Source organism: Rhincodon typus, chromosome 1 (assembly GCF_021869965.1).
Source record: "Rhincodon typus isolate 14 chromosome 1, sRhiTyp1.1, whole genome shotgun sequence".
NCBI classification, from domain to species: Eukaryota; Metazoa; Chordata; class Chondrichthyes; order Orectolobiformes; family Rhincodontidae; genus Rhincodon; species Rhincodon typus.
In genome coordinates, this window is record NC_063332.1 from 104,993,459 (window position 1) to 105,021,362 (window position 27,904).

Consider the following 27,904-nt stretch of genomic DNA (forward strand, 5'->3'; position numbering starts at 1 on the left):
TAGATTACTTTGCAAGAAACTAGGAATTGTTTGCATTCAGAGACACCTAGATGCCTCGTACATGGAACAAAGTTAACCTGCCAATGCAGTAAGCAGTTAGGAAGACAGTAGAGTATGTTAGCTAGCTTTTGTTGCAGAAGAGTGGGAGTATAGGAGTAAAGAACTCTTACTAGAATTACACAAGGGCACACCTGGAGCGGTTCGTGCAGTTTCTGTGGTGTCATTTAAAGGCACACTGCTAGAGTGTGGTGAAGATTCATTAGCTTGGTTCCTGTGATGAGAGGATTGCTTTGAGAAGGGGTTGTGTAGAAAATCCAGTATTCCCTGGAACCGAGAATGAGAAGTGATGTAATTGAAACCAGTTTTTGACATGACCTGACAGTGTAGATACTGAGAAAATGACTCCTAAACGGGGAATCTAAAACAACTGTGATCATAGCCTTTGAATAAGGGGTTTCCATTTAGTTCAGAACTGAGGAGAAATTTGTTCATTCATAGGGTCATGAATTCTGCATGCCAGAGTATGGTGAATCAGCAGTTGTGAATATGTTCCAAGCTGAGTTTGTTAGACTTTTGGGCATCATGGGGCAAGGGGATAGTGTGGGAAGGTGGAGTTGAAATAGGAGATCTTATTGAATAACTGAACAAGTTTAAATGGCAAATAGCAAACCTTGCCCTGATTTCTTTATTGTTTATCACAAGAGCTTAAAGGAAATGCAAAACTATTGTTGATTACTGCATGGTCATGTATTAAAGCAGCACAGAACACTTCAATTTCAGTAGCACCAGTACAATTTGTGTCCTACTGAACAATTTTGAGAAATTTCTCCTGAAAGCAGACCCACTATATTGGACTATTAAATGTAGTTGATATTAAGAATTTTAAGCTATGTTAACTACAGTGTTGTGCCAGATATCCAGACTGCCAGGAAAAGGAACTTACTTTTTTGTAAGGGGGCAAATGCAATATTTAAGCTTTCAAACATCTCAAATTATTGTCAACATATTACATGTGTCAGCAGTTAATGCATTTATGGGTGTCCAGTTTCTCTCAATCATTGATATTGAAATATTTCAAAATGTTGTTGATTTTTCAGCTTGATAGCTTACAACTAATTCGTTGTCGAGAGCTTGTGGCTGGACACCTATCCACATTTCGGGCTTCCCTACCATCCAATGAGGTGTACATCTACAACCCCGGCAAACAAACCATGGTGCTGTGTGGTAGGGGAGCACTTAAGTTATACTCCTCCCCTACCACAGAGCCAGAGTTTGTTGTCAAGGATGCCACCAAGAGAATTAGCAGTACAGCAGCACCCTGCCATCGCCTACCTGATTCCTATAGCTGCAAGCAGGCCTCGGCAAAACGCAAAGTAGAGGACATGGAAATGGATGACTTCTATGATGGAATAAAGCGTTTGTACAATGAGGAGTGCAGTCAAGAAATTGTGGGGATAGATACTGTATCCTCTAGCTGTAGCACTAATCTACAGATTAAAGATGGCAGTATCTCTCCTTGTCCTCCACTTCAGCCAGTTACAGTCATTTAACTGGCCAAAGTGGCTGAAGTTTAGGGCTTGAGCTGCATCACCAGATGATAGTGTTGAAGGGCATACCTTACCAGGCTGAAAATGAAGTGAGCCAAACATTTTCATGCTGCTAATTTTAGTCTAATCATTTATTCAAGCACTCAAAAAAGTATAAAAAGAATATACTAAAAATATTAAAAGACCCAAAAACTGGAACAAAAAAAGTTGTAACAATTTTAACATTTTCTCTCGTTGTCAGTATAATTGCATCTATTTCTAAATCTTGACATGTTTTTGTGCCGTCTGTTCTGTTCCAAATCTACAATTCACTGTGACATATTCAATTTGACAGCCTAGTTGTTGCTTACCATCCAATTTCATCCTGTAGTTTCTTGTGCTTAAATACGTTGATGTGCATGTTTTACACACACTGACCTTTTGAGGAGGATTTTTGGAGGGGTGTTTTTCTTTTTATAACTCTTAGTATGTATGATGTTTAACAAAAATTGTCAAGCAAACCAATTTTCTTGAGGCCAGCTGCTGCACAAACTGCCCAAAAACTAAAATTGTTGGGAGGTTTTGGTTATGAACAAAAAGTTTCTTTAAACACTGCTGCAAAGTCCTCTAAATTTGTTTTATTATAGAAACAATGAAACAGCACTTTGAGTTTTATTTTGTTAAATTTGGAAGAGATGCTGTTCTTTTGGGTCTGAAACAAATGTTATTTAGTTTTTTAAACGTGGTTGATTTTATGTGAATTCTACGCATTGTTTTGTAATGTTAAAATCAGTTAACTAAAATGGTGTACCACAGTTTAGATGATGTCTATTTATTTGTTCTTTTCATTGCATTGTGCCATTTTGGGAAACTATGAACTTGCCATAATTGTACATCAGTTTAGTTTACACAAACCTGAGTTTTGAAACTTTATGCAAAAAAAAAACTTCAGTTCACATCACAGGATTTATTACCAGGAATTCACATATGATTAAAAATAATTCTAAATGGGCAGTTATTTGAAATTAAACCTATTTTAGCTTCACTATGCTTTATCCCAAATGTGGAGGGGAAAGAAGTAATTGTTATTTTTACTCCTTCCAGTTTCTTAAATCATCTATCTGACTTTGGGCACAGTGCTCTCTCTACAGTCTGAAAAAGGTACTGCAGTCTTTGAAAAAGTGCAATTGTACTGCTGAAGTGCTTCTGGCAGCAATAAAGTTGTCCTTGATTCATTATTATGTTTCTTGCTTATTTTATTTAAAGTTGTTACACAATTGCTAACTGTACACTTCTTTGAGAATAATCAGCAAGGTAGCGTTTGTGTGCTTCCTTTCTGCCTACGTCAGTAGCCTTCCTTCTTTCCCCTGAAAATTGAAACATTTAATTTGGTAAGAAATATTACAAAGTAGTAAATGCCCATATTAATGTCACACTAAAATGCTACAAGAGTAGGGAAATTTGACAATTGAACAACCTTAAAGATTCTGTATCTGAATGCACAAAACATACTATTTCCTTGCTTAGCTATGAATAAAGACACAAACGAAGGAAAACCATATTGCAAAGGTGTGTGGCAGACTGAAACCTTTAAAGATCAGCAATCTGCCAAAGTGTTACCTAAATAAAAAGCATGAGGGTAGGTGAAAAACTGGGGCAAAATATAAAAGTGGATAGCAAAAGCTTCTTAAATATATAAAAGGGAAGAGAGTAGCTAAAGTGAATGTTGGTCCCTTGGAGGATGAGACCAGGAAGTTAAGTGGGGAACACACAGGGTAGAGTCACTAAATCAATATTTTGCTTCACTTTTCATGGTGGTGGATACTAATATTATTCCAATAGTAGCAAGTACTGCAGAGGTCGTAGAAAGGAAGGAACATATGGAACAATCATCAGGGAGGAATAAGTACTAAGTAAATATTAGGATTGAAGGCAGACAAGTCCCTGGTGGCCTACATCCTAGAGTTTTAAAGAAAGTGGCAGCAGAGAGAGTGGATCCACTGGTTTTAATATCCCAAAATTCCCTGGATTGTGGGAAAGGTTCCAATGGATTAAAAAATGTTAATATAACACCCTTGTACAAAAAGGGAGGGAGGCAGAAAGTAGCTTGGATCGAGTTGGGATAAATGGGTCGTCTTCTGGTTGTCAAAATGTAACTTTATGGGGTGCCATAGTGGTTGAACATAGTTTGGTGCTTGAGGACCAATGATTATGCAGGACAAAGTACCATAGCCAAATTTGCAGGTTGGGCAAAAAGGGAGAAAGCAAATTGTAATGAGAAGAAATTTGCAAATGGTTGTGAATGGGCCAAAATTTGGCAAGTGAAGTTTAACATGGATGATGTAAGGTTATCCTTTTTGCTAAGAGGACTAGAAAGGCAATAAAAGTCAGTTATTCATTCCCAACATTTGATAAGACTTATCAAACTGACAATTTTAAAGCAGCTTTTGTAATGGGAGATGTCAGCTTATATTATGGGAAAGGTATCCATAAAGTCAGCTCTTAACCTAAGCAACACAGGACCAAATGTCAAAGGAACTATTCAATAATTATAAAGTTAGCTACAGTGTTGGTTCTATTGGGAAAGGAAGTAAAGGAGCCCTGGCTGATAAACTCTAAAATTCATGAATCATGTAGAATAAAAGACTCGGGAGGGCAGTTTGCTTATAACCCAAATATTTACCAATAACGTTGTTACTTCTGTTTTCCTACTTCATCTAACAACCACTGAAGGCACAACAAGTTTATTTATTAAACCTACACACTGAAGTATCGCAAGAGGCACCTCATTGAAGGGGAAACAACATCGATGGGTAGCTGCATTAGTAGAGGTGACAAAGGTTTCCAAATATAGGAAAAATACAATAATAGTTAAGGAGCGTAAATCTCAAACCTGGCACTGCATATTTTCAAAAAGGCAGGGAAAGGTAATGAATAAAAGCTTAAAAACTTAATTTACATAACACATCAGGAATTTGAAGTTTTGTTATTCTTGCTGTTGCCAGTTTTAAGATAAACAAAGAATATTGTTCAGATATTAGCACTGCTGTCTCAGCGCTAGGGACCTGGGTTCGATTCCAATTTTGGATAATTGACTGTGGAGTTTGCGTGTTTATCCCCGTGCCTGCTGGGTTTCTGTCTAGTGCTCCAGTTTCCTCCCAGTCCAAAGGTGTACAGGGATAGGTGGATTGGCCACGCTAAATTGCCCCATAGTGTGCAGGGTTATGGGGATAGGGTGGGATGCTTTTCGGAGGGTCTGTGTAGATTCAAATGGGCCGAATATCCCTACAATGCAGCTGGAGGCTATTTTTAGCCAGGAGGGCAGCAGAATGAGAATAATTGGAACAGAGGAAAGCATTCTTTCACAGAACACAAAAGTACACCAGTAGAATGGAGCAACATCACAGAGGGACATGCAATTTTTAAAAATTAATTTGTGGGATGTGGTTGTTTTAAAAAAAAAGATAGAATATCAGACTGATAAAGAAGAAAGGACAAGGCATAGAAAAGCTTCCATGATACAGGAAGGACCTGCAACCACTCACTACATGAAATTGTTGTTCTCTATCCATTAATAAATGGGTGCAGTTTCTCCCCAGCTCATCTGACCAGTCCACACGAGTTTTGAATACCTCCATCAAATCTCCTCTCTGTTTTCTCCGATTAAGCTTCACAACTGAAGTTTCTCATCCTTGGAATTGTGCTTATGAATCTTACCTGCATTCTGTCTGATGTCTTCACATTCCTTAAAGTGCAGCATCCAGAACCGGACACAATGCTACAGCCATGGCCAAACTAGTCACTTTTACAAGTTGAGCTCTATGGCCCTGTTAAGTCAAACATTCATGCCAAAATCTTCAAACATTGTTTTTCTGTCTACAGATGCTGTCTGACTAAAGCATTGCCAACATTGTTTTTTGTTTCATATTTCCAGCATCTTAATTTTGCAGCAACCTCCATAATATTGTTTAAACAAAGTGTTTATTTGCTTTGCTTTCAACACATAGGGAGAGAAATTGCAGGGTTGGTGGCATAAAGCTACATTCTGTTCACTGGCTAACCTGCTAAATGATCAAAATGTTTTACATCATAAATGTTATTAAGTAAATTTCTCCTTGTTAAACTGCAGTCTGCTGTCAAGACGCAACCGATGCAATATTTACAACTCTTTGCGTTTAGAAATAGCATGGGAGCATTACCAAGCAAGATACTGATACTGACACCCAAAAGCTTAGTCAAAGATCTAAGGTTAAAGGAGAAAAAGGACTGTAGAAAAGCACAAAGATTTATGGAGCGAATTCCAGAATCTGGGCCTTGGTTAATTGAAGCCACAGTCATCGTGCAGCAAATAAAATCCAGGATATGCAAGTGGTCAGAATTAAGAGTAGAACTTTCTTTAATTTGTGTAGGGTTGGAAAAGGTTTAGACATAGGGTGAGGCAAGACCATGGAGAAATTGGGAAACAAATTTATAAATGTTAAAATCCATGCTGGAAAGAAATAGACTCTCACTTCAGGCAAGTGTTAGAATGATCTACTGTTAGCTGGGAAAAATTGTGATCCATGTGTGCAAGAGAGAATAAGCAAAAGAGAGAGTGCACAAAATCTTTGGAAATTGACTGAAAATCCAATGAATGGCTGACTTTGTGATTTATTTTGAATGTAAATTATGGGTCACCAGGTATCGCTTGTTGTTTTCAATCATTTAGGTGCTTTATTATTATGATAAAGCCAGTCATCTGGAAGTATTCCTGATGATCACTCAATTTCATTTTAAGAGTATTAAGTTGAAAGTGTTATATATGGTGTAGGACAGTTTGCACAAAACTACATGTGGTCACAAAGCAAGTGATTTAGACAAAATACTTGTCTATCAGCACTTTGTACAGTTTACATTATTGTTGAATTGTTTAACTTCTAGAAGAGGGACATAAAAGTAGTTGATCAGAATTTTCAGGATCTAAATTAGTCAAGAGGACCAGCACTATATTATAAATAGGCAAAATCAATGTTGCATTTTCCTGCCAATTCCTTCATCAGTTGTTGCAGTGACATCCTGTAAGGAGAAATCCCCTCTCTCCCTCCACCCAAAAATTTGATGGTTTAAATTTGGTATATGTGGAGACAATTGAGGAGGTCCAAAGATGTAATTAACTATTCTGATATTAATCACCAAATAAGTTAACTTAAGCTGGATAAAGTAAATCAGAAATAGTACTATTTATTCAAACCATCAATGCAGATTAAGGGAGGGAAAGGAAAACATAAATCCACTAATCACACTGATAATGAGTGAAATTGTGGTTTAAAATCAGTTTATTTTCTTACAGAACATTTCACAGTCTCCAAATCAATGGTTCAAATATATGGCTGGTTACAGAAAAGCATACTGTACTAGATCAACAACATTGCACATCTGAACAACCAGTATAATTATGAAAGGACAGTTTCCATCCATGACCACCTCAGCATTGCAGCATTTGTGCACCTTTTGTACTTTTATATTGACCTTAACATCAGAATAAATGCTAGTTATATTAATTATAAACTGTTGGTAATTATTTCACTTTAAACTTGCAAAATATTAATGCAGAATTGCTATCAATTATCTGTGTTAAATCAATAAAAGAATGTTATTTCTCCATTGATGCCAAGTTTACAAATGGTGCATTAAATAGGCCAAGGTAAAATCTAGAGACTGTACATATTACCTTTTGCAAAATCCTAAAAACAAGCTGTTTATTAGGGTATATATTATTAAAGTGGTCATTGTATGATAATATTAAAACCTATAAACAAAGATAATAAAATTGTAACTTGGCCTCTTATAAAAAGCCTTGGCCATATTTAATTACCCCCGTTCTGAAAACTGTAATAAAAATATTAAGTGTCTGCATTGTGATGATTCAAGGGTCAATCAAATTTTCCATGCTAATTCAATTTTGTACAGTAGAGTCAGTTATAATTGACTAAAAACACATGCTTTTCATTAGTTGTTTAAAGAAATTTGCAAGTTTAAGTTTACTTGCAAATGTGCATTGGAGAAAGGAGAAGATAAATAGTGATAAACTATTAGAAAGTTTGAAACAATGCAACAACAGCAAGAATCATCAGTGACAGAACATTGAGTGCATGGTTTCTGATGCTATAAAGAATGATTATACAAATAACATTAGATAATATCAAATTCAGAAGGTCAACTGTTTCTAAATATTATACTGATCTTGTTCCTGTCACAAGTAGATTATTTTATTAGGATTTTTCTCTGCGTCAGAACTATAAAATACTGAGGTTCAACAAGCCACAGTACAAGAAATGTGACCAGGAAGGAACAGAAATAATGATGACCCAAGAAAGAATTCTTCTGCGTGGTGTGTGCATACACTGTAGCTCTTCTAAAGCCTAGGAATCTCATCCAGAAGGGGACAGGCAGCAGGACAATTAGATAAAGAAGCTACAGAGGGAAATTAAAGAAAGAATATTGGTTAAACAGATTGCAGATGGAGGGAGAAAATGAGTGGAAAAGAGCCTAATAAATGATCATGTATATGCCAGAACCTGGGATGAAACTGGGAAAATCACCCAAGTGAAATATCTTGGAAAAAAAAGGTAAGTAAGGGAAATCACATCTACCAATTAATCATCCTTGCAATGAAGACTCTTAAAAGTGTAGTTGCACTAGTGCTAGCTATCACCTGATTACATGGCCAACTTCGACTGTAAATTTATACAGTGTGCATCAGCAGAATATCATCTGCAGCAGACAACACAGTAGGACCCAACCCTCGTCTCCACCTGCCAGCATTTGCACTTTCCAGCAGGAATCTGTATACTGATCATGGGCTGGAATATCTGGCTGAGATTTCCCCTTCCTAACAATAAATGCATAGTCTCTACTACAATCCCAATGGCATAATTATGAAGCAGGCAATTCAATTATCCACAGCCATTTGAAGCTAATTCCTTTTGAAATAGAAAAACCCACAAATTTGTACTTTTCCCTAATACATTCTTACCACAAACTGGACTCTTCAACAGTTCCCCCCTTTTGAAGAAAACATCCCTTCTCAACCATACAGGATACTGTACGCAGCGAAAATGATGATTATAATAAATATTCAATTCCTAATTTCACAGTCAAAAGCATTAAGCGCATGTACTGGTTTACAAAAACAGTAAATTGACAAGGCTTTTTGCAAGCACGCCCATGTGGCCACGTACAACAAACAATGCACTGACTGAACAAGAAGAAAGGATGAGTTTGCACTGAAATGTTAGACCACACAACAAAAAAATTCCATTTAAAAAATACACATGAACACTATGAATGTACTCAAGATGTGGGGTATTTAGATTCTGGCCCCCTACTATTGGGAGCTAATTACAATAGTGTTACATGAACTTGTGGTTGTCTTACTACTGTGATATTTTAATGGAACAGAAAAACATTTAACCAGACACCACACAGGTCATACAAAACATCCATTTGAATAACATGTATCAGTGCTGGCACCATTATATTTATATGTGCTCTATTCAAGAGAGTGTGGATAAACCAATAGCTTAGTATTTTATGATATCATCAGAAAATTAACCATTACTTTATAACCACCTAACAGCAATAAGCAGTTAGCTAAATGCACGTAACTGCAAGCATACTTTTTGAGTTACAAATTGTTTTGAAACATTCAAGGATTTACTAATTCTATTCCCACCCTCCAATATAAATTTACAAGTACAAAGCAGAAGCATAAAAAGGCATAGAAATACATTGTTGTGTTATACATGTTCACATTTTTTTTAAGTAAGATTTCATATAATATAAAAAAGGCTGTCCATCGTACACATATGTATGTAATGGTGCGTCTTGGAGAAATGGCAACAACCATGTTTAGCGACAAGGTGACTAAGGGGCTGCAATTCATACAAAAATGCATAGAAATCACTATGTTCTTAAAAAAAAAACTCACGTTTACTGCATTAAAAGTGGTGGAGCACAATAAATGGAAAAATAAATGTGGCACCTTGGTGAGCAAACTATTTGGCAAAGTAAAAAGCAAAGTAGGATACAAGTGTGCAAGAGGCAGCTGCTGGAACACTTCCGTGGTGAAATCAGACAGTAAACTGGCCGAGAGGTATTCTGCCATTATAATGGGTCAGATCAGAGGCCAGGGCAACCAATCTTTTGGCTATATATTTATTGCCAAGAATACAAAAGTTCCAACTGCCATACTTACATGCATAGGTGAAAGTGCAATCCAACTAGATTTTGTGGGATATTAGTTATTCCGTGCAGAGCCAAGGATTACTGTGAAAACAAGGTAAAAGACATACGAAACAAAATAAAACTGCTGCTAGGGTAATCAGCTCAACATGGCCCAGGAAAGATGTGCAGTTAAAAGCATGTCCTCAAGATTACAGGTTAAGGGCTGTTATCAAAACTTTGATGACCATAAAGTCTTCAATTTATAAAATTACATTTATTGAATCGATTGGTCCTTTGATCCCCATCACCACTCCTTCCTATCAATTAAAACAGGAGTCACTGCTGTACTTAGTTGGGGGAGGATTAGAATAAGATCATCACTTTTAAACAAATTTGAGAATGAATTCTCAACTGTCACTGGGGAGGGACAACTGCTGCAGATATTCTCCCTCCTGGTTTGCATAATCTATCCCCATTAGCACATGCAATGCCCAGCTAGGAACTGGCATTGGGCAATCCTACCCAACAGAGACAAACTGATAGACAAGTTGTTAACGAATGTGAATTGGACAGCTACTAAGTTAAACACAGTACTGTTGATATTCAGTAATATGTTAACATTATACGGCTATTGTCACTATTGAAGTTGAGATTCAAAGAAAGGCGAGATACTAATACTTAATGCTCAGATGAGCATTCAGCTTCGAGGAAATATGAATTTTAGTTATAACAAATATCAGTTTCACTGCCAACTCCCAGTAAAAATATTTTTATGATTTGGCTTTGTGATTTAAAATTGCTCTGTAATTAAATAAGTGACAAATTTTATTCACTTGGAGCCGACTGATAAATTTTCCGAGTGTTAATGTGCAAAGTTTTAAAATAATAGATATGCAGTAAACTGCAGTTGCGATTGAAACAGAAATGCTGAAGGTTTAATGTAAGTTGATGTTAAGGCTTCTTGTGCACATGTCAAGATGGATAAGAACACCTCTTTCCTGAGCCATGTTTAGTTAGCAATCAAAATTGAAACCTGCCATCGAAAGGTTTGAAGCTGTGTATCTCTGCTAGTAACATTGGTCCTGGTTTTAAAATAGATGGGTATGTTGTAAACACGAGGAGATACTACCAAGCCAGAAGAGAGCAGAGACAAATCCACAACAGACAAGGAACAATAATTAATTTCTCTTTGGAAAGGCATCAAAAAGAGAATCTATCTCAGGGTGAACAGCACAAAATAAAGGGTTAAAAGGACCAAGTTTGACCTGCGCATTTAGCATATTTTAAGAGCAAGGACAGATATTAATTCCACATTGTTAATAACAACAGAAACACATTATGGAACTATGATGGTAGCATTACACAAAGGAAAGTATAAAAAGAGCACTATCCATAACCCATGAAATTGCAATTTATCTCTTTCAGATTTGATTTCTGCAAGACTTCTAAATGGAAAAGGTGTTAGAAAAGTCGTTATGATATCCTGATATGTAATCCTTTCTCACACCTACACGGCTGATCACTTTCCTCTTTGTAATAATAGTCCTATTATTCTAGCTACAGTTTCCATTTTCAAAGAGACATCCATTGCTTCTCACTGCCCCCTTCAAATACCAGTTTTGTTTCAGTTTTAAGTTGTGCCCCTTCTCCATTTCATGGAATGCTTTTGAAAGGATTTTCCTATATGAAAAGATACTTGTTAATGTTCTGTCAATTTTTAAAAAAATGGATGGGCATTCTGATGCCAGACACGTTACAGCTAAGCAGATGGATAGGGTGACATCCGTGACTTGCCAGAGTTGCTTATGTGAAGCTTGCACTGCAATTAAAAAGGGGAAAAAAAAATAAAACATACAATTAGAAATTATACCTCATAAATAAACTAATTTGTTGCATTCCAATACAGTACAATAAGCAATGATTAAGAAACAAACCATTTTAATAAACAGCTACATTTAATTACAACTGCAAATAAGTAACTCATGCATTATAGCAAATTATATATGCGTTTCAAAGAAAAACAAACATTCACAAAGCACAGGCATTTGAGAGAAAAATTGTACATTACACACCCAAACCAAAATTCATGGAAGAATGGAGTCATCAAATAAACTGCCTCGCAATATACCCTCCCCAAAGTTATTATTTAGACCAATTAAAATAGCCTCTAGGAGTTGGAAATTTAACTTAACATACAATTCCATGCATTGAGTTTCCATATTATATTTGCGAGGCATAGCATTTTCAAAGTGATTATGAAATGCAATGCAAAATTTTTCAACATTTAACCCACTTCCTCGGAGAACAAACCACAATTTCTCTACTCTCATTATCCCAAACTTTGATGTGAAATACTGTTTGATGGTTCAATCTAACAGTAGAAATTCAAAGCATTGGTCTCTTTCATTACTTTAAGTTCAACTACTTCCACACACTTCCCATCAACTTCAGTTCCTTATTAGTATGCTGCACCACTGAAAAGCAAAGTCCTGCATTCTGTGATGGTATAAGTTTAGCTATGTAACCACTGTTCTGCTGAGCTACAATATGAGTAGATATAAAGCTGCATTATCCATCAGGAGAACCCTGACTAGTGACAGTTCATCTGTGCAGGATTTGTTATGACAAACCTAAGAATTCTTAATATGGAGTATAAAATCCATTAACATCTTAGTGGACAGCAAAGAGTTGAAGTTTAAGATGGTCATTGTTACTTATAAAGCAAAATAAATGAAAACCATGATCCTGAATTTTCATGTGGCTTCCATCACGTACGTACCATTTTGTTGGGAGTGCACCACAATGCAGATTAGCCACAATTTAATTGAATGGCAGATTTGATGGCAAAATGGCTTATTTCTCTTTAAATATGCCCATGTCAGAGATGGGTGCTGAAAAAGCCTGGGTGATTTACCCTTTATGCTTCAGATTAAATCACAGTCTGGATATGAAATTCAGTCTGAATTTTAAGCCTGATCTCAAAATGCTTTCAATAAACTAGAAGAGGTTTTGGAACTCTTCAGAAGAGAAGAGGTGTCAATCATGACAATAAGGAACATCTTAGGGATAACTATTGATAGGAAAAATAAAGTCAGAATTAGAATGAATAGTCTATTACTTGACTTCAATCTTATAACTTGCCCTTTTTTATGGGAGGAATGTTTGTATTATGTCATGCAATAGAGAAACAGTAGATATCCAAAACATTTTCTCTGCTTCAGTATTCAAAAATTGAAGCTGCTGACATTCCCTTGAAAGTGAGGGTTTTCTTTTGAGAATGGGAAGGAAACAATGGGAATAATAATCAGTACCAGTGAGGACATGATGAGAACATTAAAAATAAATGAAAATTAAGGTGCTTAGCCCTCCACACAAATGATCAATAACAATGAAAGGGATTTTAAAAGATTCATCAGAATTTCGAGTTGGAGTGAAAAGAACATTAAACTTGCATTTTACAAAGAAGAGCAAAAGGAATGTCCTGGTAACTACAGGCTAGTGAGATGCACATCGATCAGTCATGAGTAAATTATGAGAGATACTCCTTAAGAAAGATATTTTGAAGAACAACAGGAATATAAGCTCTTTAGAACAAGTCAGTGTGGCTTTATTGGGGTAAATGGCATGCTTGACAAAGCTGTTTGAACTTGAGGGGTGGTACTGGAGCTTATGAAACTCCACTGAAATTCTTTACAGTATCACATTAAAGTTTAACCTGTAAATTGGCAAAACATGATGTAGCAAAGGAGACAGAATGATCAACACAGTGTTATGCTGGAGTTGTATAAAGTGACCAGTGAGGTACCCCAAGGTCAACATGGGAATCTTATTCATGTTGTAGAGCATATCAATGATTCGAAAATGGGGATAGGGACAAAGTTATCTCAATGGAACTAAAATTGCAAGAAGGCTGCAAATAAATTAACAGCAAGCTGATCAGGCACAAAAGGGAACTAACTAAAATAGGCTGAGAAATAATAAATGAAATTTAATGTCAACTGATGTAGTGTTGAGACCACCACAGAAAATTCTATGTTAGACTACAAATTAATAGTTCACTGGATATAGAACAAGATTTGGGAATACCAGTGGACACTTAGGGTGCAGTGATAAATAGGATCTGTGTCATATAAGACATAAAATAAAACAAAAAGCATAGGAAATGACAATGACTCATATAACAATGATTTATCTCGATCCGGAGTAGTACGTGCTGTTCTAGTTGCCTTATGATAGGAAGGAAATCATAACATAGAGCTATTTATCTGAAATTTCAACTACAAGAAGTTAATTATGCTCACACACCAAGAGGGAATCTTACTGATGTATTCAAAATCAATCCCTTCTGGTTTTTAACGAGTTGAACTCCGAAATATTTTTTCCCTGGTTTTAAAATGACTGAAGCCCAGATGAGAAGGTGAATGTAAACATCAAATGTAACTATTTCCCACTGAATGATGAAGTTTACAATGGACTTCCCAGTGAGACAACAGAAATTGCAAACCACAGTAATTTTAAAGCAAATGTAGAATTGATATTTCGCACAAGAAAAAAATCAGGGATACATACGTATATATGTTCAACTCTGGGATGGCCATCTGAACCAACACTTTTTCACCCATATTTACATGTTTCTAAATCATTCATCTTGGACCATTATTATGGTACTGCTGATCTTAATCAGTAGACAAACTTTGATACGATCCCTTATTTGGCACAAAATTAACTAGTAACTGCTGGAAGCTGCGCACACATTATAAAATAGCTTGAATGTACTCATAAGACAAAAACATATGGAGCTGTGCAAAAGATCATATTTGACAATTCTGCTTAATCAATGCAGAGTCAGCAATAAACCATAGCATTAGTGATTGAAAAGTTACGTTAATGATATAGACATGCAAATAGTAAAATCATGAAAGTAGCACAAACAATGGAGTAATTGTTAAGTGCACACAATATGGAATAATACCGTTGTAAGGACCTTCTGTTAGAAGTGTGAGGGGAGAGGGTGGGGGCAGTCGAAGAAGAATCACCTGTAGAGACTGTACCCCACAACTCTTCATCTGGTATTGCCCCAATATATCAGAGACAGGAAACACAACTTTCCTGTCACTGACTTTTCCCCTCGAATAACCTTGATGTGAAAGGTATAATGATATTGAAGATTTATCAGAGAATACTTATTCCTGTGATTGGAAAGTGCATAAACTAGACTATTATTTCTTACAAAATCACTTGTTACAAACATTTTTCATAAAAAGAAGCCACATGGAAATAATTCAAAAGTATTTCCTTATCTTTCCATTACTACAAAATAATCCTATTTAGCATGTCAGGCTACATGTTTGGGACTCTAGTAGGGCAGCAGTAACTGAAATTCAAAAATAATTTGAAATATTGTTTATAGATAAATTTCAGCAAGTAGCTAAGCAACATTTCCTCCTTCAATTTAATAACGACAGATGAAAATCTGCTTTTACAACAGGCGTCTTAACCAGAACATCAAATGGCATATTCAGTAACACTTTAATTAACTACTGCTAAGTAATAGTCAATACATTGTGTTCTGTTTATGATCAAGGTCATTACATAAGAACACGAGAGACAGGAGCACGAGTAGACTGTATAACCCATTCAGCCTGCTCCACCATACAATACAAACTTGGCTGATCTTGGTCTTCAACTTGGCTTTCCCACCCATTCCCAATATTCCTTGATTACTTGCCAGATCAAAATATGTCTATCTCATGCTTAAATCTGTTTAATTGTTGGCCCATCCACAACCCTCTGTGGTAGAGTCCAATATTTCATAACACTGAGTGAAATTTTTTCCTTATCTCAGTCCTCAAACATAGAACAGCCCTTATCCTGAAACGGTGCCCGTGCTCTGGATTACCCTTCTAGCAGAAACAACCTCTGTCTACCCTGCAAAGCCCCTACAGATTTTTCAACGTGATCACCTTTCATTCTTCAAAATATCAGAGAATATAGGTCCAAAATACTCAGCTCCTCACCATAGGACAACTCCCTCATCCCTGAGACCAAACTGGTGAACCTTTGTACTGCTTCCAATGTAAATATATCCTTCCTTAAAATATGAAGACGAAAACTGCAAACAGTACTTCAGGCGTGAGCTCACCAAAGCCCTGTACTGGCTAATATGCTGTCTGCCTTCTTGTTTGCTTGCTTGCTTGCTGCACTTACATGCTAACTTGGACTTCCTCATACAATCACACTTAAATCTCCAGGAATATCAACATTTACAACTTTGTCACCTTTTGAAAAAGATATTCTTTTTTCTATTACCATGATATCTTTTGACCAAAGTTTCCTGGGCTGGATCAGAACAGCAGAGAATGAATTAAACCACACAATGTATACTTGCATATGGCTTATGTATAAGACAGGTAAAAGGGGCCAATGTTATAGGGATCTGAGCGATGTAGAGTACGAAAAATTTGTGGTAAAATTGGATGAGAAATCCAGCAAGGTCTCTCTATGTCATGAGCACCTCGCTCATGTCTCTCATGTTTCTGATGAGCGACATGGTGAGTTCCTCACGAGGCACAGCAGAGTTGTCCATTAAAGGTGATTACTGCTTGTTAAATGCTTTATTAATGCCACAACTCATCTCATTAATATTCAGCTTCCTATCTTACCAAACACACCAAACAGGTTTGGTATTGAGAAATCTCAACATGGAAGTCAAAGCAACTGCCTAGCAACTTCAGCTCACCGCTGAGTGTGACCAGCCTCCACACTGCTCAGCAACAAGCAGCATCTCAGGGCACGATCCACAGGCATCAGACAGGCGTGGCCCTTGTCCACGGACACTGGCATCCAATATTTGTTTTCACAACTATCATGGCACCTCTCTAATCCACTTTCAGGACACTTAGGAAGCAGTGACCTGCAGTGAAAGGCTGCAGCAATTTCTCAGAGCAGCTCACTTCCCCCCTCAGTGCCACCCATACCTTGCCTTGCTGTCACAATTAGTGCAGTGACACAACCAGGCAGCTTGCCTTCCTGTTCAGCAATCTTCAATCAAGGGGGCATATATTTGCTGTAAGACAGTGTACTTTGTCAATCTCACACCTTGAAATATAGAAAATAGGAGGAGGCCATTCAATATGATCATGGCTGATCATTCAACTCAGTACCCTGTTCCTGCTTTCTCCCAACAGTCTTTGATTTCTTTAGCCTCTTGGCAATGCCCTATCTCCATGTGAGGAAGGGGCATCTGGAGTGCATGCCACATTCTGTGCCCCCTGTCACTGTGCATCCAATGGCAGGTGTGCGCCCCTCTTCAGCAGATCACATGACTCACTGTAACTTCAGGACGATGAAGGCCACTGCCTCCCACATTCCTGTCTGCTACATGTGGGTGAAGTACCAAACTGCCAACACCGTGGGGGTCCTCTCCTGCCTGGTATCTGTCAGTCCTCCAAGTGCTGGCAGCCTGGGGCATTTCTTATTCAGGCAGCTCTGGAACTGTCACAGTGAGGTCCTCACAGATCCTATATTCTCAAACCTAATGTTCCCACCAAGGCCTCGTGGGAGCTGGTGGCCAGTGCAGAAGGCAGCCTTGCCGAGGCCTCAGAACTCCTGTCATCAGAGCTCGAGAAAGTGGTGTCAGGGGAGCCAGGCGTTACACCTGGAAGTGGAGGAGAAGACGGCAACATCTGCAAGACAAAAAGAGAGATGGTGGTGTGGCCAGTGGTTAGAAAAGAGGATGAAACAAATGACAGTGACAGTGGGGTTAATGTCAGAATTGCAATGAAATGAAGAATGGGACTTACTCGATTGGTGAGAAATGGATGTCTCAACATCTCCAAAGGAGTGGTCCTAGTCTTCTCCAAGGAGGGCCACGATTCTCTTCTTGGCAGGGCTAAGCAGTCCAATTCCGGGCACTCCTCCATCAATCTGGACCCCTTTCTCCACCTGTAGTGAGAGAAAGGGAGGGATTGAGTGAGGTGAAAGCGGCTGGCATGGTGTTAGTGCTGGCAGTGTAAAGGTGGTAATGTGTCCTGGGGGCACCGAGTAAGCAGTACAGAGCCCATGCATGGTCACTGGTGTGGGAAGTAGGGATAGGAATGAAAGCAAATGAGGCAAGGTGTTACAGACAACACAGAGCGGTAGAGCACGAGCCTTGATGGCAGGGGTATGCAGTAGCAGAGATAAGCGTGAGAGAGAGGTAGCAGAGAGTAGATGTTGGCACTTACCCTGGCAGTGCGGAGTAAGTCATTATTCTTATTCTGACATTGCTCCCCACTGTTCCTGGTGATGACCTCAGACTGGGCCTGTTCTGCTAGTCATCTGAGAACAGGGCTCCTCTCCTTTGCATCACCCCCTCCAGAATCACGGCACCAACTTCCCCTTCTCCATCACACTCAGTCACTGTCCTTGACCGAGCAGGGCAGCTTTGGAATGCCGGTCCCCATTTGGGCACACAACAGCCTTTTAAAGTCGGTGTAGCCTTTCAGCAGGTATCTGCTCAGCAGCGAGTTCTTCTAGCAAAAATGTTAAAATGGGGCTGGAATCAGACGTGAGAGACGCCGTAGGAGAGAGCAGGTAGTTGATCAGGCGAGTTTGGCAAGATACAGTGAGAAAACACTTCAGGCCCCTCGGCAAGAATCCCTCCAAAAAACTCAATAGAACTCAATTAGCCAAAATAGTGTAAGATTCAGCCCAAAGAGTTGGGTTGCAGATCACTCTAATCTTAATGAATGGTGGACATTACAGTGTTGAGAGACTAAAAGATCTTCTCCAAATCCTATACCTAATACAGATACAGGTCAATGGTGATATCAAGTAAGAGGAGATCTGGTTGACACTAATTCAGTCTCTCAACGTTTTATTATTCGCAAACTGGCTTTTATAATTAGCAGGCAGCATTTCCCTTTCAAAATTAGTAAAAAGGCAGTTTCCATGGAATTAAAATGAAAATTTCAGCTTGAAGTCAACACCGCAAACACTAAATTAATTAGCTCCACAAAAATCACAGACAGGTTTGAAATATATATTGCTAATTCCAAAGCTTCCCCTTTTTCTTGTCTAAGATAGCTGGGAACTGATCCAGCATATTTTGTCTGAAATGCATCCTTTCTACCTCTCGGGCTGATCAGATGCAGTTTTCCCAACACAGCAGGGTGTATTTATCTCAAATTAACAATTCACCAGCTTCAAGCACAAAGTAAGGTGCAAACATTAATAATTAAGGACCTTAAACAACTAATTTGAGATTTTTTTGTTCTGATTTTTCTTTTATGTTGTCAGTCTTTTCTGCCATTCTTGTTTCCCAGGATTAGACCATGGACTTCTACCGGATTGGTCCGTGCTTATGGGCAAAATATTGCAGTGGTTTGCCATTACCAAGGCCACCCAGGAAACTGCTTTTTATTCATTCAGGGGATATGGACGTCACTGAATAGACCAAAATTTAATGCCCATCCCTACTTGCCCTAAAGGTGGTGGTGATGCACTTCCCGCTGCAATCTATTTGGCGTAGGTAAACCCACAATGCCATTAGGGATTGAATTCCAGGATTTTGTCCTAGCAACACTGCAGGAAGGGCAATAGTTTTCCAAGCCAGGATGGCGAGTGGCTTGGAGGGGAACTTGCAGTTGGCAGTATTCCCATGTATCTGCTGTCTTTGTCCTTCCAGATGGAAATGGTAGTGGGTTTGGAAGGTGCTAAGGAGTCTTGGTGATTTTCAGCACTGCATCTTTTTAGATGGTACATTTTGCTGCTACTGAGCATGAGTGGTGAAAGGGATGAATGGTTATGTATGTGTTGGCAATCAAGCTGGCTGTCAGATGGCCTGAAGCTGAAGTGTTTTTGGAGCTGCATTCATTCAGGAAAGTGAGGAATATTCCATCAAATTCCTGACTTGGGTCCTGTAGATGGTGGACAGGTTTTGGGGAGTCAGGTGGTGAATTATTTGCTGTAGGATTCCTAGCCTCTGCTCTGCTCTTGTCACCACAGTATTTGGCTATTCCAGTTTCTGGTCAATGGTAACTCCAGGATGCTCACAGTGAGGGATTCAGTGTCAAGGGATGATGGTTAGCTTCTCTCTTCTTGGAGGCAGTCATTGCCTGGCACTTGTCAGGCAAACCTGGATATTATCCTGGTCTTGCTGCATTTGGACAGGGGCTGCCTCAGTATCTGAGGAGTTTCAAATGGACTGCACAGTGTTCAGCTCCATCAGCAAGAAACCTCATTTCTGAGCATTTGAGGGGGTGGAGATGCTTATCATTCACCGTTAGAAAATCCCTCCCATGGAAAATTGCCTATCTGATAATATTCCTGTTTGGCCTCATCGCAAACATATCTTCCATGTCTAACAAGTCCTGGTATGGGATATGAACTCAAGAGTTTTCATTAAATAAACCCTGATTTTCGAAAAAGAGCCGGTGTCAATAATGATGAACATGAAACCTGATGTGCTTACCCAGTTTGTCCGGTTTGTGACTTCAGACGCACAGCAAAGGGGTGGATGCTGAACTACAACCTGTATTAGCCTAGTACGCCAGTCAGTTGTTTTAAAACTGCTGCAAAGTCAAAAGGATATAAATCCCGGCCAACACTGACAATCTCTTGTCAGTGTTTTAGGCAGCAAAAACAATAAAAACACACGCTCTCAAACAGACCGCTCAAAGTCCTGCTCACTAATATTTTTTGATCTTGTGCCAAAATTGGGAGAATTGTTCCACAGACTTATCAAGCAGAAGCCAGATACGGTCATATTCACAGATACATTGCATGCAGCCAATGTTCTGGAATTTATTACTAACATACTAGGGTATGTCCTGCAGTGACAAGCAGTACAGTGTCAGAGGCAGTATGTCTTGGGTGCCCTTAACATTGTTTCTGAATAAGCGTCACTATATCAGGCCAAGGATGCAACAGAACCTTTTACTAAAGAACACCTACTCCCCTCCCTCAGTTAACGAGCCTGAATACTTGCATGTTGGAAGAAGCACGGAAGGTGGGAGGTACACTGAACGTTCTCTCAACATGTCTATTACCAAGAGTGGTACTACAAATAGAGTCTCACTGGACTGGTCTGTGACAGATGGGGAGGGAACCTTTTTTTATAATTCATCCCTTAGGTGTAGGCATTGCTGGCTAGACAGCATTCATTGTCTATCCCTTACTGACCTACAGAGAAGGTGGTGCTCAGCTGCCTTCTTAAACCACTACCTGTAGTGCTTGGAATGTAGGGACACCTACACAGTGCTGATAGGAAGGGAATTACAGGATTTTGAGCCAGCAAGTGAAGGAATGGTGATATATTTCTAAGTCAGGTTAGTGAGAGACTTGGAGGGGGTCTTGCTGGTGGTGGTGTTTCCTTGTATTTGCTGCCCCTACCTTTCTAGGTGACACAGGTTGCGGGTTTAGACCTCATCATCACAAATCTACCTGTAAATGATGCATATGTCCATGATGTTGTTGTTGAAATGACTACTGTGTCAGGAAACAAATGTCTCACCTTCACAATGAAGATGCCCTCTATTTGTTTATGGTGCCTATGGATCATGCTAAATAAGATAGATCCAGACCAGATGTAGCAGCTCAAAACTACCATCCATGAGATGCTGTGTGCCATCAATTGTAACTTTTTCTGGCATATCCCCACTCTGCCATTACCATCTGGCTAAGGGATCAACCATGGTTCAGTGAAGATTGCAAGAATGTAAGACAGGAATAGCACCAGGGATAGCTAAAAATAAGGTGGCAATCTGGTGAAGCTACAACAACACAGGCTCATATCGATACCAAACAGAAGCAGCATGGGATAGGCAGGACTTAAGATCCCATGTCAAAATGGACTGAATCAAAGTTTTACAGGGCTACTACATCCAATCATTATAGTGAGCAACTGAACAATTAGCAGGGGAAGGAGGCTGCGTAAACAATCAGATTGTTAGTACAAAAAAACAAAAGCTGAGTTGTTTGCAACCATCTTCAGCCAGAACTGCTGAGTGGATGAATGCAGCCCTGACACACTTAAAAGAAACTAGTCACCCTCCAGAACAAGGCAACGAGTTTGACTCCCACCCCGTCCACCTCTTCCATCATTTATTCCCTCCACCACCTATGCACAGTGGCAACAGTATATACCACCTACAAAAATGCACTTCAGAAATTTGCTACAGCTTCTTCAACATTAATTGCCAAATCTGTGACCTCTACCACCTAAACGACAAATTCAGTAGGCACAATGGAGCAGACAATCTGCAAGTTCCCTTCCCATACTATCCTGACTGGGAACTACAATGCCATTCCTTCACTGTCGCTGGGCCAAAAATCTGAAACTCTCTTCCTATACAACACAAGGACTCAGTAATACAAGAAGATGACTCACCGCCATCTTCTCAAGGTGAATTAGAGATAAACAATAAATGTCAGTCCTTACCTGACATCTACACAAGCTGTCAATACCATCCTGGCTGAGACCTGCTCATGTCTAAAGAAGATAAGGACATGAAAGGACTGAATGACTAAACCTCTTAGCTCTGTAGGGCTCAGTGCCACGGTTAGGAGCTGCATTTATTCCCAAGTTCTAATGAGAAGCTTTTACCAAGTCCCAACAAGGAATGCAATAATGTTGCTGAAGCTTGGCCAGCTTAGGGTCAGGTTTGTGCATGAAATAATACGTTCACAATTGAATTCTAATTGCAAGTCAGGTATCATTCCCCATTTGAATTCTAAATGGTAGCCATGCTTTTAGGTAACGTCAAGTAGAGGGAAAGATTTTGTACAAGTTTTACCTGGCTGTCACCATGTGGCTAGGACTGCAGCCTAGATTATTCACTTACCAACTTTGCTTAGGTGAACAGATTTAGACAAGGGTGAAATAAAAACAGATAAAATGAGTGTAAATTTGTTTCAAAAGTGAATAATTATAAAAATATACCTATTAAAATACATTGGACTTCTACAAATAAACAGGTTGCTGTAAAAACCAAGTAGGAATGAGCAAAAAAAAAATCAGCTGCAAAGCTCCCCACTCCAATGACTACCTTTACTGAAATGGTTCAGTTCATAGCAGTAAAACTAGTCTACTAGTCGTCAGTGGGATAGATCTTTGCTTTGCACAATAGCATAAAACAGGTGTTAGTGAACTAGCAGACTGAGTTACAATCAAATTTTCAATCAATCAAAATCAGGAAGATACAAGACCCCCTGGTGACTTGCTATAATCTGATCTATATTATTCTACAGTCAAGATCCAAGCCAAAAATGTCAGAACATAAGCATTTGTAAAAGAATTACTCTCTACACTTACGTTCACCTCATTCTTGACCAAAAATATTGAAATAATTTTCCCATAATCTAATACTACAGTCAACCGTAGGAAGGATCTGATACACTGGCAGTGATGACCACACAAAAACAGATACAACCTCTTCTGAAAATTCCCATCAGCACAACAGACAATTGAAACCAATCCAAGATATAATGGAATTCTACTAAGACATACACTCTAAAATCACACAATCTTTATGCAGGGTTATGTAAACTAAATTAAGACTATATTTTGCAAACTTCTCAAATTAATTCTCAATGCATAAAAGGAACCTAAACCATTCAAGTAAACAGGGATCCACAAATCAAGCTCTGCTGAGTTCACTAACTGTAGCTTATTACATTCATCTACTTTCATCATTTAGAAATAGCCGTTCATCAAAAATATTTCTTGAATGTTACATATGTGTATAGGCCTTCCTGGTAGAAATGTTACTACATATAATCTCATGAATAAGCATCATCGTTTCTAACCATTTAATACCCAAACGTCGCTTTTCTTTCCTTTCTCGTCCTTCCTCGTGAACATTAAAATCAGATCAGGAGATCGCTGGAGAAAGATATATTTATGAAAGGAAAAGAGAACATTAAAAATATATTGAAAATGAACATACTTCTTCTTATCCTTGTCCTTCTTGGTGGTCTGGGAAGCTTGTTGAGCCTGTGATTGGAGCAGCTGAGTCGCTGCTTTCCTCTTGTTGAATGCATTCATTTCTTCCTCGAGATCTTTCTTCTTATCTTCAAGTTTCTTCTTCTCATCTTGATGGGTCTTCTTCAGGTGATCAAACTTTTCGTGAAGCTGAGAACACACAATACACCACTCAGTTCCAACACAGGTCTACCTCACTCTTCCAACCAAGCAAATGAACATATGTGACAATGCAGAATCGCCCTCATCCCAAGTCTGGAGTTGTAAAAAGTTGGTAGCTATTAGGTTTACCTCTTTTCCAAAAAAAAAAATCAGGTTTTCTTTCTTTGGCTCCTGAAAGAGGCATTTCATGATAATAGCATGAACCCACAGGTGTTGAGCACTCCTCATCCAAGCAGACCTTCTCTCCCTGTAAACTAGGCAGTGACTGCCTGCAGGTGAAATGACCTCGGTGGATGAGGCATCACATTTGAAGGATATCTTGTTTCCACAGCAATTACTATCAGATACAGGATAACTTTCAGACACAGGAACATCATAATCTCACTGCCTCCTAACTTGGGGAAGAATACAGATGTTTTGAAACCAGTTTCAGTAATAGTAGCCATAGAACTACTATTGATTGTTGTAAAAATATTTTGATGACCTCTACGGAAGATTAACTAGAACAGTATGGAAGTATACTGTATTAACAGTATGGAAGATTAACTAGAAACTTAATTAGACTAGCCATATAAATGTTGTAGCTGCAAGCAGGTCAGAAGCTGTGAATTATGCAGCAAACAGCTCTCCTCCTGATTCCCAAATCCTGTCCACAAGCACACATCAGGAGTGTGACTGAATACTCTCCACTTACCTGGATGGGTGTAGCTCCAACATCACTCAAGAAACTCAACACCATTCAGGACAAAGCAGCCCACCCGAGAGGCAGTCAATCCTCAAATTCCTAACAACCTGTCCCAGCCAGATAAACTACAACAACCTCCCAAGTGACATGGCCCAAGTACAGAGTGCTAAATCATCCCGTCTCCCCAAAGGACAATATTTTATCTTCAGATAACTGGTCACTAACAGAAATGTGTGATTGGATAACTCTCACAAACCTACCTTCCACTCCATCATTCCCATTCCCATTACATTCCCTGTACTCTTCCCAATCCACTCTCCTCTCCCGTCCCACTTCATCCTCTGCCCGAGTCCTCCTCTCCCTATCTTCCTCTTCCCCCCGGTTTAATACAATTATTCCTTTTGCCCCTTGACCCTTTACAGTGTCCTTGATGGCAATCCCTTGGGTTTAATACTGCAAAGATCAACTCATTTCTAATAAGATTCATAACATGAAGAAAACATTGTCTTGCTTTTCAACCAGTTCCTCACATTAACTGTTGCTAAGTGCCCCTCTTTCAGACAAACCCCTGCAGATTGGAGCTGTACCACAGGAATATGGACTATCTAATATCATTGGGGAGGATTAAGATTGAGAGAAGAGAGGCAGTGTACAGGCTGACTGATTGGGAAATTGTCACTAAGGCAAAGTGTGAAATTTCAATGTACGAGACAAAGATGAAAGTCAGCAGTGTGTTGGGCCTTGCACTCTTAAATTCCCCAGCGCAAGGAAGGAGAATGGGACAATGGCAGTTCACATGGAATCTCAGAAAGAGCAAGGATTGCTCAGCTTTCAGGAGGGTGATGTGGAATGGGGTCAGGGGCTTGGAAGAGTATAAGTGGGATCCAGGTGATGATTGAAGTGGGAAAGGTCTGTGTCCTGCTACGTAGGTATAGCAAGTCTGGACAAAGGAAAACATTAGTGGCCTGAAGGGAGGATTGTCTGTACAAGGGTGATGTCAGTACTATCCAAATGAGTGTTCATTTCAGGCTGGCAAAACCTCAATAGTGCCTTGACCTCGGACCTACAACATTTCAATGATTCTGTCAAAAAGGTGATGAACACTGTCTACATTCAAAGCACAGAAAGGAGGGCCAGCTGGTCCTGTAAGATCAGCCTTGTACCCACTGAGTGGCAAGTAAAACATTGGACACAAGCATGAACATTCAGTAAAGAATAAATAAAAATAAAACACAACTTTGTTTCTTCCATAGAAAAATCCTCAACTCCTTGTAACCATTAAGGTGTGTGTCAGCTAGGAGGTGTGCAAGTACATTTACTTCTCTGATTAAGCTATGCACAACAGATAATGATACACATGTTAATAAAATAAAAATAATGTATTGTGAAATATTTATAAGTGAAATTTACATGTACAAAAATCACTTTGTGCCACCTGTGTGCTCTCAAATCTTATGTTAATGGTAATGGAGTTAGAATCAGAATCCTTACAGAGTGGAAGCAGACCATTCAGCCCAATGAGTCTGCACTGACCCTCCAAAGAGCATCCAACCCAGACCCACTCCCCTATCCTATCCCTGTAGCCCTGCATTTCCCATGGCTAATCCACCCAGCCTGCACAACCCTGGACACTATGGGCAATTTAGTATGGCCAACCCACCTAATCTGCACTTCTTTGACTGTGGGAAGAAACCGTAACACCTGGACAAACCCCATGCAGACAGAGGGAGAATGTGCAAATTTCACACAGGCAGGTGGAACTGAACCCAGGTCCCTTGTGCTGTGAGGCAGCTGTGCTAACCACTGAGCCATCATGCTGTCCCTAAAATTGGCAGAAGTCATGATCCCTCTGGAACTCCATTAATTACAGGATACCATCTTGAAAATGACACCTTTATCCCAATCCTGTGTCTTCTATTAGTTAGCCAACCCTCTATCCATTCTAAATGCCACCACTGACACCATGGGCTGTTATCTCAATAAGGTGCCTTACATGCAATACCTTTCCGAGTGCCTTTTGGAAATCCAAAATACATTAAATTTACCGGTTCCCCTATATCTATCTTGCTTGGTATTTCTTCAAAGCATTCAAATAAATTCATCAAGCATGATTTCCTCCTAATGTGACCATACAGAATCTGCTTGATTATATCTATTTCTGAATGTTCTGCTATTATATTCTTTATGTTAGAGTTTAATGTTTTCCCAACGCAGTTGCTAAGCTAACTGGCCTACTTTTTTGTCCATCTTCTTTTTTGAATAAGGCTGTTGTATTGGCAGTTTTCCTATCCTTTAAAACTTTTCCAGAATCTAAGAATTCTTTAAAGATTACTACCAGTGCATCCACTATCTCCTTTAAATTCCTAGGATGCAACCCATCTAAGTCCAGGGTACTTAATGGCCTTCAGTCCCATTGTTTCCTTTATCTTCTTTCCTAGTGATAGCTATTGTATTTATTTCCTCCCCCATTGATTATTTGGTACTTTTGATATTGTCAACCGTGAAGATTGCTGCAACTCTTCAGCCATTTCCCAAATAACTATTATTATTTCCCAGCATCATTCTCTAAGGGCCTATGTTCACTTCAGTATCACTCTTCCTTCTTACATATTTAAAGAAGCTGTTACTATCTGTTTTTATATTACTTGTTAGTTTACCTGCTCAGTTTATTTTCTCCCTGTTTTAGTTTTTGGTCATCTTTAGCTGGGCTTTTAAAAAACTTTCCTAATGCTCTTGTTCACAACTAATTTTTGCTACTTCACTTGTTTTTTGCTTTCTTAATCAATACCATTCCTAATTTCTTTGGGTAGCCTACGGATGGTTTATCCCCTCCCTGGAATCTTTCTTCCTCACTGGAATGTAAACTTTGATGTGATTTGTGAACTATTTTACGTCTGCCTTGTTTCTAAATTGTCTTTTTTGTTAACCTCCTTCCCAAGTCCACTCCAGCCAACTCTGCAACTATGTAATTATTTTTATTTAAGTTTAGCTCAGCTGTTTCCTACTCACATTTGTCACACTCAAACTAAATGGCGAATTCGCCTGAGGGGATCTTTTACTGTGACCTAATTTATTAAACCCGCCGCATTACACAATCAAATCCAAAACAGCCTGATCCCTGGGTGGATTCACAACATATTGGTTCTAGGAAATACCCAAATACACTCGATAACTTCTTCTTCTGGCTGCCTCTGCCAAATTGATTTTCCTAATCTACCAGAAGATCAAAATCACCCATGATTATTGTATTGCCTTTTCACTTATCCTCATTATCTCCTGATTTAATCTCTGTTTTATAAAGCAGCTACTGTTTTACGTGGGGGGGGGGGGGGGGGGGGGGGGGGGGGGGGGGGGGTAGGGGGG

The 27,904-nt window shown here is 39.0% G+C and overlaps 2 protein-coding genes across 4 annotated transcripts in view; one reads left to right on the forward strand and one right to left on the reverse strand.

The window, feature by feature from the left end:
* The window catches only part of ccni (cyclin I), a 39,837-nt gene extending 37,073 nt beyond the window's left edge, over positions 1-2,764 (forward strand). For all 3 annotated transcript variants that reach the window (XM_048592237.1, XM_048592289.1, XM_048592351.1), the window contains one exon: positions 1,098-2,764. In XM_048592237.1, the coding sequence (XP_048448194.1) occupies positions 1,098-1,550 (453 nt within the window). In that variant the 3' untranslated portion in view covers positions 1,551-2,764. The remainder of the gene's footprint in view (positions 1-1,097) is intronic.
* A 4,059-nt stretch (positions 2,765-6,823) lies between these two features.
* Positions 6,824-27,904, reverse strand: part of septin11 (septin-11) — a 39,988-nt gene continuing 18,907 nt past the window's right edge. The window contains 6 exon segments of the mRNA XM_048603795.1: positions 6,824-7,784; positions 7,787-7,979; positions 11,489-11,550; positions 17,389-17,416; positions 17,534-17,675; positions 23,660-23,844. Coding sequence (XP_048459752.1) covers positions 7,759-7,784; positions 7,787-7,979; positions 11,489-11,550; positions 17,389-17,416; positions 17,534-17,675; positions 23,660-23,844 — 636 coding nt within the window. The 3' untranslated portion in view covers positions 6,824-7,758.